At 37.2% G+C, this 13458-nt stretch overlaps 1 protein-coding gene across 9 annotated transcripts in view; it reads right to left on the bottom strand.

The window, feature by feature from the left end:
- Window positions 1-6179: 6179 nt before the first annotated feature.
- Window positions 6180-13458, bottom strand: part of NEK1 (NIMA related kinase 1) — a 214063-nt gene continuing 206784 nt past the window's right edge. For 4 of the 9 annotated variants that reach the window (XM_039479145.2, XM_039479153.2, XM_039479150.2 and 1 more), the window contains one exon: window positions 6202-8323. In XM_039479145.2, coding sequence (XP_039335079.2) covers window positions 8310-8323 — 14 coding nt within the window. In that variant the 3' untranslated portion in view covers window positions 6202-8309. Of the gene's footprint in view, window positions 8324-13458 lie in introns of all 9 variants that reach the window. The other 5 variants (XM_039479149.2, XM_039479148.2, XM_074396986.1 and 2 more) reach the window with 3 other exon arrangements.

Below are 13458 nucleotides of genomic sequence, written 5' to 3'. Positions count from 1 at the left end.
GTCTCGGGTTTTTACGGGCACAGTATGGGAGTGTGGCTGGCCAGAGTGGTCTTGGAAAACGCAACATTTGGGTGTGAAAACAGGAGTGCCTGTTCTCACTGAGGTCCTTGGGCACTGGCCCGAGGGTGGTGCCCTTACCAGGGACTCTGCTTTTCTCTATCCAGCACTTCCCTGTCCTCCTCCCGTATCAATATTAAAATACAGTTAGAGTAAGGAGCAGTATCTCAAGCCTGTAATCTCAGCTACACAGGAGGATAAGGTGAGAAGATAGTTTGAGCCCAGGAGTTTATGAGCCTAGGCAACATAATGAGACCTCCATCTCTAAAAAACAAAACAAAACAAAGCAAAATAAAATAAAAATACAGTTAAATAGAAGGAACAAGTTCTAGTGTTCAATAGCACAGTTGGGTGACTATATTTAAAAATAATTTTTTTTGTATATTTTAAAATAGCTAGCAGAGATTAGAAATGTACCCAACACAAAGAAATGATTAATGTTTGGGGTGATGGATAAACCAGTTGCCCTGATTTGATCATTACATGTGTATGCATGTATCTATGTCACGTGGACCCCACAAATATGTATAATTATTGTGCATCAGTTAAAAATTTCAGTGCATGTTGCAAGTGAAAATTTCAAACCATGAGTTATTCAGATGAGTCAGCCTGTCTTGCCTTAAGATCAACGTGTTATTCTTCAGAGACTCTCTAATTCACTACTATGCCAAGCCTATAAGGATTAGTGGATACTTCTATGATGTCTATGCAGATAGTTAAAAAAAAAAAAGAAATATCCAATAAATGTGAATCAATGCAACTGTCTCCATGTATAGAACTTGGCACATGATTGGTGAGAATGAAGGGAAGATGTTGGACTTGGATCCATACGTCTACTTCATCCAACTTAAAGAAGAATTGTTTTGAGTCGAGCGCCAACCAAATGCCTCCACCTAACTTAATGAAGGGGCAAGAAGGTGTTTCTTACTTTCCTGAAGTTACAGTGGGTTCAAATGACAGAAATTAAATCCTCACTTTAGAATCTAGAAGATGTCATTGGGGCTTATGAATACTCTATTGTTGACTTAAAAATTATATGTGGTCTGGGTGTGATGGCTCACCACATATTAATACTTTCAAAGTATTAATTCTTCCAATCCATGAACATTTAATGTCTTTTCACCTTTATAAGAGCTGTAATTCCAGCACTTTGGGAGAATGAGGTGGGAGGATCACTTGAGGCCAGGAGTTTGAGACCAGCCTGGGCAACACAGCAAGACCCTGTTAGTAAAAAAAAGAAAAAATAATTAGCCTGGTGTGGTGGTATGGGCTTGTAGTCCCGGCTACTCTGGAGGCTGAGATGAGAGGATCGCTTGAGTACAGGAGATTGAGGCTGAAGAAGCAGTGATTGTAACACTGCATTCCAGCCTGGGTGATAGAATGAGACATAATTTTTGAAATAATAATAAGACCATGTCTTATTCTATCTCAAAATAATATCTAAAAATTATTTTACCTCAAAAAATATATTTTTGGCAAATACAGTCATTTATATAACTAAGCAAGTTTCATTTTGCTGCTTCTCAGTTACTCAACACCCTCTCCTTTTAGTTCCAGGCTACCCATCGCTGCAGATTAGTCTTCTACTTTCAAATGAATGGAATCCGTAGTATGAACTCTTCTCGTTTCTTTCACACAGCACATTTTTGCGACTTAAACATATTGTATCAATAGCTTTCTTATTTATTGCTGAGTGACATCCTATTTTACAGATATGCCACAATTCCTTATCCGTTCACCAGCTGACAAACATTTGGGTTATTTCCAGTTATTGGCTATTATGAATAAATTTGATAATATTCCCATGTAAGTCTTCATGTAGACATATGTTTTCATTCCTGTCAAGTAAATACCTATAAATGTAAAGGCTGGGAGGTAGGCAAGGTGTGTATCTAACTTTTTATGAAACTGCCAAACTCTTTTTTCCAAAGTGGCTATATCATTTTATATATATATATATATATATATATATATATATATATATATATATTTTTTTTTTTTTTTTTTTTTTTTTTTTTGAGATGGGGTCTTGCTCTGTCACCTAGGCTGTTGGGCAGTGGCATGATCTCGGCTCACTGAGAATAGCTTGAACCCAGGAGGTGGAGGTTGCAGTGAGCCAAGATCAGCCTGGCCAATGCAGTGAAACCCCATCTCTACTAAAAATACAAAAATTAGCTGGGCCTGGTGGCGGGCGCCTGTAACCCCAGCTACTCAGGACACTGGTCTCGAACTTCTGACCTCAGGTAATTTGCCTTTCTCGGCCTCCCAAAGTGTTGGGATTACAGGCATGAGCCCCTGCACCTGGCCTCATTTTACATTTTCACTAGCAGTGTATGTGGGCTTCCCCTACACCACATTCTGAAATCTTTAAGTCATTTCAAGTATGTCAGCTGTAGGTTTATTTATTGGCGTCTTACATGACCTTTACCAGATTGAGGCATTTCCTTTCTATTCCCAATTTGCAGATATGAGAAATGGCTGTTGAATCCAAATGTTTTCACTGCATTTATTAATATAATCATATATTCTTTCCTTTTTGTCTGTTATGATGATTTGCATTGATTGATTTTCAACTGTAAATTCATCTTACATTCCTGGCCTATCTGTCACTTGGTTATGATGCACTGTTCTTTTTATATATTGGTGGGTTTGACTTGCTAAAATTTTGATACACATTTTTTCATCAAGCATTAACACATACAATTATGTACAGCACCTACTACTTAATAATGATAATAAATGACTCTGTTACTGGTTATGTATTTACTGTGCTGAACCACCCAGGCTGGAGTGCAGTGGCACAGTCACAGTGGCCTCAACAGCGGCCTCAATCTCATGGGCTCAAGCAATCCTCCTGCCTCAGCCTCTCAAGTAGATGAGACTATAGGTGGATGCCACTATGCCCAGATAATCTTTTTTTTTTTTTTTTTGTAGAGCTGGGGTCTCCCTGTGTTGCCCAGGCTGATCTTGAACTTCTGGGCTCACGTGATCCTCCCACCTCGGCCTCCCAAAGTGCTGGGATTACAGACATGACTGTGGCTGCCTGAAAAAATTTTTTTCATCAATGTTCATGAGGTGTATGGGGCTGTAGTACTCTTTTCTTGTAATTCCCCCAACCCCTCTTTTTCGGCTTTGGGAACAGACAATGTTGCACTTAGAACAAGTGGGAAAATGTTCCCTGCAGCCCTCTGTTTTGGAACAGCTTGTGTAGAATTGGTACTATTTCTTCAAGAAATGTTTGGGAGAATTAATCATTGAAGCCATCTGGGCCCGAACTTTACGGGAAGGTTTTAAACTAAAATTGAATTCTATAATTAGATACAGGGCTCTACAGATTTCGTGTCTTCTTGGAGGAACTCTGGTAGTGTTCTGGATTGAATGTTTGTGACTCTTCAAAATTCATGTTGAAGCCCTAACCCCCAGTGTAGCTGTATCTGGAGATGGGGCCTCCATCAAAGTTAAATAAGATCATAAGTGTGGGGCCCTGATCCTCCAGGATTAGTGTCCTTATAAGAAAAGACACCAGAGAGCATCAATATTGTCCTCTTCCCAATGCACCACTGGGCAAAGGCCATGAGCATGTAGTGAGAGGATGAGTGTCTAGCTGGGAAGGGAGCCCTCACCAGAAACCAAATCAGCCAGAACCGTTATCTTGGACTTTCAGCCTCCAGGACTATGAGGAAATAGACTGCTGTTATTTATGCCACCCAGTCTACGGTGTTTTGCTATGGCAGCCCAAGCTGACTAATAGGCAGCTTTCAAGAAATTTCACCATTTTTACTAAATTGTCAAATATATCGGCATAAATAGTTCACAATATTATCCATTTAATGTCTTTTAGAAATGTCACTTGCCCTCTCTCATTTCTGGTATTCTTATGTATTAAGCATTTTTTTAGTCTAGCGATTTATCAATTTTATTAGTGTTCTTAAGAATTAGCTTTTGGCTTCTCTGATTTTGTTTCCATTTCTTTGGTTTCTGTGTTTTAAGAAACCATTTCCTTTTTTCTGCCTATTTTGGATTTAAGTTGTTTGCTTTTCTTCTAGTTTAAGGTAGAAGTTTAAGTTATTGAATTGCTTCTTTTATAATGTGTCTAATGCTATAAATTTCACTCCTAAGCTCTGTTTTAGACACATTCTACAAATTTAGATATGTCACATTTAAATTTTCAATCAATTCAAAATATTTTCTAATTTTGGCTGTGATTTCTCATTCAATCCATGAGTTATTTAGAAATGTGTTTAGTTTTAAGATATGTAAAGCCTTTCCAGAAATCTTTTTAAAAAATGATTTAATTCCACTGAGATCAGAAAACATATTTCGTTTGATTTGAATCATTTAAAATATCTTGATAGATTTTTAATGTCCAAACTATGGTTTATCTTAGTAAATGTACCATGTATACCTGAAAATGTTTGTTTTACATGAAATGTTTTATAAATGTCAGTTGGGCTTAGTTCACAATTTTCTTCTGAGTAGCGAATTTGCTATTTGTTATACACACATTTTTCATCTATAGAACTTCTACTTGGTATATATACATGTGTGTTACAAAATCTGACATGCCTTTCTTCTCCATGTTCATGCCTTTAGAAAATGTACAATCGCCCATCAGTATCTGTTAGTTATTGGTTCTGGGACCCTGTGGATACCAAACTCCATGGTGCTCAAGTCCCTTACATAAAATAGCGTAGTATTTGCAAATAACCTATGCCTATCCTCCTGTATACCTTAAATCATCTAGACTGCTTATACCTAATACAATGTAAATACTATGCAAATAGTTGTTACAGTGTATTGCTTTTAAAATTAGTATTTTTACTTGTTGTATTTTTTTTAAGTTCCAGGATATGTGTGTAGAACATGCACGTTTGTTATATAACTATACATGTGCCATGGTGGTTTGCTGCACCTACCAACTCATCACATAGGTTTTAAGCCCTGCATGCATTAAGTATTTGTCCTAATGTTATTCCTCCCTTTGCCCCCCATCCCCTGACAGGCCCCAGTGTGTGTTGTTCCCCTCCTGTGTCCATGTGTTCTCACTGTTCAACTCCCGCTAATGGGAACATGTGGTGTTTGGTTTCCAGTTCCTGTGTTAGTCTGCTGAGAATAATAGCTTCCAGCTCCATCCATGTCCCTGCAAAGACATGATCTCACTCTTTTTTTCAATCGTTGCATAGTATTCTATACATAAAAGGCATAGTATTTGCCTATATGCCCAAATACTATTGGCATATATTGGCATATATATGCAAAACTACATTTGCATATATTTGTAGCTCTCCCTTATTGTGAAGATGTAACCCTTTGGGGTTTCTATGGGATTCTCCGATTTGGATGGTCCTTGACCTGACCTTCATCCTTTGTGCCCTGTGAGCCCACTGTATCAAAGTGTGAGCTAGTGGACATGCTTTCAGCTGAGAAGTGGCTCTTTCCCTCCAATATTCTACTCATTTCTCTGACTTGGGGCTTTCTTCAAGGCTTTGGTCTTGCAACTCATCATCTTTTCATCTCTTGTGCATGTTTTTAGGTGTATAACACACACACACACACACACACATTCTCTCTCTCTCTCTCTCTCTCTCTCTCTTCAAAGCTCCATTGTCAATAAAGTGATAAGCATTAGAATATGTATTAATTTACAGGGAAAAAACCCCCAGCTTTAACCTATCTGGTGAAAAGTTTTAAAATGGCAAGTAGAATAGTGTGCTATTCCCATAAACAGGAAATATCTGTAGGGTTTTTTTTTTTTTTTTTTTTTTTTTTTTTTTTTTTTAAGACCAAATTTCACTCTTTTTGCCCAGGCTGGAGTGCAATGGTGAGTTCTTGGCTCACTGCAACCTCCGCCTCCTGGGTTCAAGTGATTCTCCTGCCTCGGCCTCCCAAGTAACTGGGACTACAGGCATGTGCCACCATGTCCAGCTAATTTTTTGTATTTTTAGTAGAAACAGGGTTTCACCATGTTGGCCAGGGTGGTCTCAATCTCTTGACCTCATGATCCACCCGCCTCAGCCTCCCAAAGTGCTGGGATTACAGGCATGAGCCACTGCGTCTGGCCGATTTTTTAAAGTGATGGAGTCTTGCTCTGTTGCCCAGGCAGGAGAGCAGTGGTGTGAACATAGCTCACTGTAGCCCTGAACTCCTGGGCTCAAGCAATTCTCCTGCTTCAGCCTCCTGAGTAGCTGGGACTATAGGTGCACACCACTGTGTCCAGCTAACTTTATTTTTTGTAGAGATGAGGTCTCACTTAGTTGCCCAGGCTGGTTTTGTACTCCTGGCTTCAAGTGATCCTCCCACCTCTGTCTTCCAATGTGCTGGGATTACAGGCATGAGCCACTGTGCCTGGCCCCATAGAATTCTTAATGCATTAATGCCAAGTGTACTATTTCCTATCAAATTTATTCTTTTTGATTCTCTAGGGGAGATAAGAATGTCCACTGAGCTGGTCTGACCCTGATCCTTTACACAAGTGACTTAATTTCATGTTCAACTCAATATCCTTTAGGTTAAATGAGAAAAGACAAAGTTATCCCAATAGTCCATCTAATGCTAACATTTATGAATCTACAGATGCTTCCACATGTCAACTCCAACACTTCTAACAGACATTACTGAACAATAATAGCCCTCTTCCTCACTGGCATAATCCTTCCATAATAACTCTTCAGAGCCACACACTGGAAATCAATTGGAGACGGCACAAATCCCATTTATCAACCTTATGCCTGCATTTGACATCTTTTGACATATGGCTGAAACAATTGTTTTCTACCACATTATACCCTTATTTTTTTTTTAACAGTTATAATAGTTTAAGAATTAACACACAACCTCCCCAAAATCATTACCATTTTTCTGGATAGTAGAGAATTAAAGTACAAAATTCAACTCTTTCATTAAGAAGAAAAAGAAATAATCAGGTACAAAACCAAAAAAAGTATTCTCAGCTTGACATAAAAGCCCTCTATTGAGAAAAGTGCTAACAAATAAAAGACAATCAATGATACATTTCAGGTAGATAATAAAAATTTAATAGCAATATCATAAAATAAACACATTTTAAAAATCAAGTATTTAGTTTCAGATGTTAGAAGTAATATACATAGTAAATTTAACATACTGATTGCTGCTGCAAGATAAGATTTTATTTTCCAAATTACATATTATGCCAACCAGCTTGCTTTGTACTCAGAGGTTCAAAATTTTGCTTTTATTATGAAAAATATCTGGACTATAGACACCTCTAACAAAACCATGTTATACTTGGCATATTGCAATGGAAGCTGTGTGACCATCATCCTAATGACCTAACTAAATCCTCTCATAATGGAAAGAAATTCAAGAGACAAACATTTCCCTCCCAAGGATCCTAGTTGCCAAAACTGTCAGTGTCAAAATAGAAATAATTCCTTACTCCTTTTTAACATCATGTTGTCCTTTAAGCATATGTATGAGAGGAAGTTAAAAACCAAAAGAGCAACTTCAAGCTATATGCTAGGTCAATGTTAAATCCACAGACTAATTTTTAGATACAGTATTCCTGGTTCTGGGCCTTAAAGAGAAATAAAGGCGTTAAACCAACTTTTTATATATCAGGAAATATAATTTTGCTATTCTTTCACAATCAAATCTTTCAGTGATTTCTAAGACTGTTTTTACAGCCTATGTGCTAGTTCAGGAGACACACTGGTTGTAAAAGGGCTTGACAATATAAACTTTAAGGCTAAAAATTTTGTCTTCAAAATGTATACATTTAAATAGAGCCCTTGACAAGGTTATTTAATGTAGAACTACTGGGCAAAATGAAAACAAGTATTAGACAGAAAAAAGGTCATGCTTAAAGACTTCATTGAAAAACCACAGGGAGGTCTTTCATAACGTAGGGAATTCCTTCAACCTAAAGACATTTGCTGAAAGTCAGAGTTACCCTGTTGCATAGTAAATCTTCAAAACCATTAAGTCAGTTTTTGGGTCAACATTTCCTATGCTTTGGTTGAATGATTTAATAAAGCATATATTTTACAGGATTTAACCATATAATTCAATGAACAAAATAAAATAGATAAAAAATGTTAGAATCTTCACTGAAAAATGGTATGTTTCTCCATCTTTTTCATGCAGTAAGCATGCCCATCTTAAATCTGATTTTTAAAACAAATAATTGCTGTATTTCCCACTGAAGCTTGTTATTCTGATGAGCCAAATTCAAATGCTTTCATATAGTTGAGGATTAAAAAACATTTTGAGGATTATTCATCATTATCTGTAGAAAGAAGAAAAAAATTCATTTCAAATCAAGCTGTATCTACTTAAAAACAATCCATTCTTTTCACCGTAAAGGAGAAGAGCTTTGATGTAGTTTTAAACATACTTTTTATTATTGTATCACACATTCACTATAAAATATTCAGACAATACAGTGAAGAACAAAATGGGAATCAAAAATCATCGATAAATGAAAGATAATCAATGTTAACTTGATATAAATCTTCCCACAATGCTTTCCTATGCACAAACAAATCTCTTAAAATTACACTAAAACGCAGTTTTGAAACATAGGTTTTCCACTTAAAACACTCTAGTGAATGGAAAGGTGGATATATAAGTGATAAAGCAACATTAGAAAATGTTAACATTAGAATCTAGGTGGGTACCTGGGCGATCACTTGGAAAGTTCTTTCAAATTTTCAGTATGATAAAAATTTGATAATAAAATGTTAAAAAAGAATAAATCATGGATTTATTCTATGTCGACTTCAATGTCTGCACAGTATTATATTTAATGGATCTGGCTATTTATTGGATAATTAAATTAACCATTGCTATTTACAGACATTTTTGTTATTAATTTTTTTAATTCTAAAGATTATAATCAAAGTGAATTAAACAGATTTCTTAGCTTAATCTTACAACCAAACACTATCTTCCACATTCTAGCAAAAGCTATTTTTCATTAAAATCAAAGGGTCGTGTCAAGTCACTGCACTGCTTAAAACATTCACTAGCTCCCTACTGCCTCGAAATGAAATCCCTGCCACTTAACATGGATTATAAAGCCTTTCATGATCTGGCCCTTTAAATATTTCTCATCTTACCAGATTTCACTTCCCACCTATAATTTATGCTTTAGGAACCATGAATTGCTGACAGCTCCCCTGTCACACTTTACAGCCTTCCATGTGTGAGGAGGTGCACTTATTTGTGTTGACTTCCCCTTGGTCTTTCAGAACCCAATCTTGTTGTCTTCTCCCCTAGGAAGACCTATCCTCTCGTCAGCATTTCTTTCAACGTAGTTGGATCATTACTTTCTTACTTACTTACATTTTATTGCTTCCAAGGTAACACTTATCACTCTGTACTATCATTTATTTATTTTTTACAATTATAAAATGTTTCAAATAATCAGGAAAGTAATGAACACACATATCCATAATACGTAGAATTACCAAAAGCTAGCTTTTGGCCATACTGGTTTGGACGGTTTAAGTAAAAACATAATACAGATAGAGAGTATCCTTTCTCAATCATTGCCATCTCTTCTTCCCCAGGGGCATTTTCAGCACTCTGAAATTGATGTGTATTTTTCCCACTCACGGGTTTTTGCTTTTATTTTTGTAACATACATGCACATCTAAATAAAATTTATAAACATTACATAATTGGTATAATATTCTACTTATTCAACTCATCATGTTTATGGGGCTTATCCATATTGATGGATAAAATTTAATTCACTCATTTTAGCTGATGTCTAAAATTTAATGACATAAATGCAGCCCAATATTCCATCTAAAATGAATATGGAGAGAAGGTATGTGTCTCCTTCTTAAGAATCTGTAAGGCCAGGTGTGGTGGCTCGAATTTGTAATCCCAGCACTTTGGGAGGCCAAGGCAGGTGGATCACCTGAGGTCAGGAGTTTGAGACCAGCCCGGACAACATGATGAAACCCTGTCTCTACTAAAAGTACAAAAATTAGCCAGACATGGTGGCAGGCACCTGTAATTCCAGCTATTTGGGAAGCTGAGGCAGGAGAAATCACTTGAACCCAGGAGGCAGAAGTTACAGTTAGCCGAGATCGCATCACTGCACTCTAGCCTGGGCAACAGAGCAAGACACTGTCTCAGGAAAAAAAAAAAAAAAAAAAAAAAATCTATAAGGTTGGGCTGCTAATGCTAATACTAACACTCTATGTGAGAACATGGTAGCCTCTGGCAGGCTGCCACTGGCCACAGCTGTTACAATCCTGCTCTCCTTGTGGAAGAATTTATTAGGAATACTATCAAATCGTTCACATATTTTATTTGCTCTATTTGACTTCTGACTCTGGATAGTATCTAGCTATGGACAAAGCAGCATTATCAACGGCTGAAGTTACTGACGCTTACCAAACCTGCACCACAACAGTATCAGGAGAGTTAAATAGCGGAGGCTGTCTTTTCAGGATTCATATAATTTCCAAGGAAATAAAACAGAAATGTGCTTTTGACAATCTTCTTTTTCACTTGTACCTATTAATTACTTGATGTCACTTTCAGATGAGCTAGATGAAGTTTTGCCTCCTGTCTCCCTTCTTTACGCTCCCCTTTCCCCAACCCAGAGAATCAAAGTGTGTAAGTACCATAAGCAGATGACATGGTTTTATCTCCTAGATGTGGCCTCAAAGATAGCTATTGGGACAACTGCCTCTAAGACAGCTAGGCTGGGTGTGTGGGTCACACCTGGAATCCCAGGTGTGACCTCTGGGAGGCTGTTGCAGGCAGACTGCTTCAGCCCAGGCAACGTGGCGAAATGCCACCTCTACCAAAAACACACACACACACACACACAAAATACAAGAATGAGTTAGGCATGGTAGCTCCAGCACTCAGGAGGCTGAAGTGGGAGGACTGCTTGGGCCTGGGAGGAGGAGGCTGCAGTAGCTGAGATCATGCCACTGCATTCCAACCTAGGCAACAGAGCCAAGCCCTGTCTCAAAACAAAACAAAACCAAACCACAAAAAACCCAAATCGAAAAGGACGGCTATATATGGGCTCTAACGACTTCCAATAAGAAGGACTGCAAACCAGTTACTCTGAATCAATGACTATGAAACCTAAATCATTACTTCATTTAACTCTCATGAGTAACAATAAAAAATAGCCAGTTACCCAGACAATTCAATATATGTTTTATAACTAGTTTCTTTAGTAGGTATAGTAGTAAGTTATAATATTTTACGGGCTGTACTAAATTTCTTTTTAAGCTACGTCTGCTGTAATGGTATACACTGAGAGCTTTAGAAAAGACTGCCAGGGTAGGCATTTGCCTTTAATTGCTGCACATATTTTCTAGGCAGGAGGAATTACTGCCAGGCTTTATGACACAGACCTTTGGGTCCTCTCCTCCCTTTCATCTGTGTCCTAGAGAACATCTACTATTGCTTCTTGAGGGGTGCATTAACCCAGCCGAATTCTCCGTCCTTCGCAGGGAAAATGGCTCTCTGCGTAGGCGTAGCCTTTTGAAGCCATTCAGTTGTCAAAAGAGGATGTCAAGTCTACCTTGTGAATAAGTTGATTGTTACAGTTCTCCACTTAAGGGGCAAAGCAAACTAAAAGCTCTCCAAATACTTGTGGAGCAAAACTGAACCCCAAGAACACTGTGGCTATTACTTATGAAAAGCTCTATTGAAACAATACTTATGGAGAACCGTCTGGAGGTTGAATAGTCTGAATATAAATAGAATTAGTTTGCTACACTCCACAGATTTACTTAAATGGAATCATCCTCTGGCCTTGTGCCATTAACTTACAGCATGACACATGAGAAATAGCCTCATGAAATCTAAATATTGTAAAAATTATTGAGGATACTTTCCATTCCACTACAGCACTGTTTTGTAAAATGAAGTCCAAGATCTCAATGAAATAAGAAATCCACAAGTACCAGAAAATGTTTACATTTTATATTTTCATTTTGATAAAATAATTTTTTAATATTTAGAAAAATACATCTGTTTTACAGTAATAATTCACAACTGACAGAAAATTTCTACGACCAAGACTTGGGTTTTTTTTACTAGGGTTTATAGACTCTTGGATTCTTATGCCTGGAAAAAATATTTTTTGCCCCTTAAAGGGATCCATATGTTCTTCAAGTTTGAGGAACACTGTATGATAGTGCCCTCTTTTTAAAGATCATGGGAAAATTGTTCCTTTGGTTTCAATACCAAAAATAGCTGTCCTCTAAGCAACTAAAATGTTTTGTCACATGAATACTGTGACTCATGTAATTAATTAGGTTTTCTGCTTTGTGAAAACGATCAGCACCAAATTTGTTTCCTGTTTTTAGAAAAGTGGAGACCTTTTGAACACGAAGTTTGTATTCTTCATTCCTGGGCATGTTATACTGCTCGTGCTCATTTGTCCAATATGCTACTTTTCCCCAAACCTTTTTTTAAAACTCAAACTGGACCCCTTTCCTTACACCTTATACAAAAATTAACTCAAGATGGATTAAAGATTTAAATGAAAAAAACTCTAGAAGAAAACTTAGGCAATACCATTCAGGACACAGGCATAGGCAAAGACTTCATCACTAAAACACCAAAAGCAATGGCAACAAAAGCCAAAATAAACAAATGGGATCTGATTAAACTAAAAAGCTTCCATACAGCAAAAGAAACTTTCATTAGAGTGAACCGGCAACCAACAGAATGAGGAAAAATTTTCGTAATCTATCCATCTGACAAAGGGCTAATACCCAGAATCTCCAAAGAACTTAAACAAATTTACAAGAAAACAACCCCATCAAAAAATGGGTGAAGGATATGAACAGACACTTTTCAAAAGAAGACATTTATGCAGTGAACAAACATATGAAAAAAGCTCATCATCACTGGTCATTAGAGAAACGCAAATCAAAACCCCAATGAGATACCATCTCATGCCAGTTAGAATGGTGAGCATTAAAAACTCAGAAGACAACAGATGCTGGAGAGGATGTGGAGAAATAGGAATGCTTTTACACTGTTGGTGGGAGTGTAAATTAGTTCAACCATTGTGGAAGAACAGTGTGGTGATTCCTCAAGGATCTAGAAATAGAAATACCATTTGACCAGGCAATCCCATTACTAGGTATATACCCAAAGGATTATAAATCATTCTATTATAAAGACACATGCACATCTCTGTTTATTTTGGCACTGTTCCCAATGGCAAAGACTTGGAACCAACCCAAATGCCCATCAGTGATAAACTGGATAAAGAAAATGTGGCACATATACACCATGGAATACTATGAAGCCATAAAAAAGGATGAGTTCATGTCCTTTGCAAGGACATGGGTGAAGCTGAAAACCATCATTCTCAGCAAACTGACACAAGAACAGAAAATCAAACACTGCATGTTCTCATTCATA

The sequence above is a fragment of the Saimiri boliviensis genome, chromosome 3 (assembly GCF_048565385.1).
Source record: "Saimiri boliviensis isolate mSaiBol1 chromosome 3, mSaiBol1.pri, whole genome shotgun sequence".
Classification (NCBI taxonomy): Eukaryota; Metazoa; Chordata; class Mammalia; order Primates; family Cebidae; genus Saimiri; species Saimiri boliviensis.
This window is presented reverse-complemented; position numbering and strand designations above follow the sequence as displayed.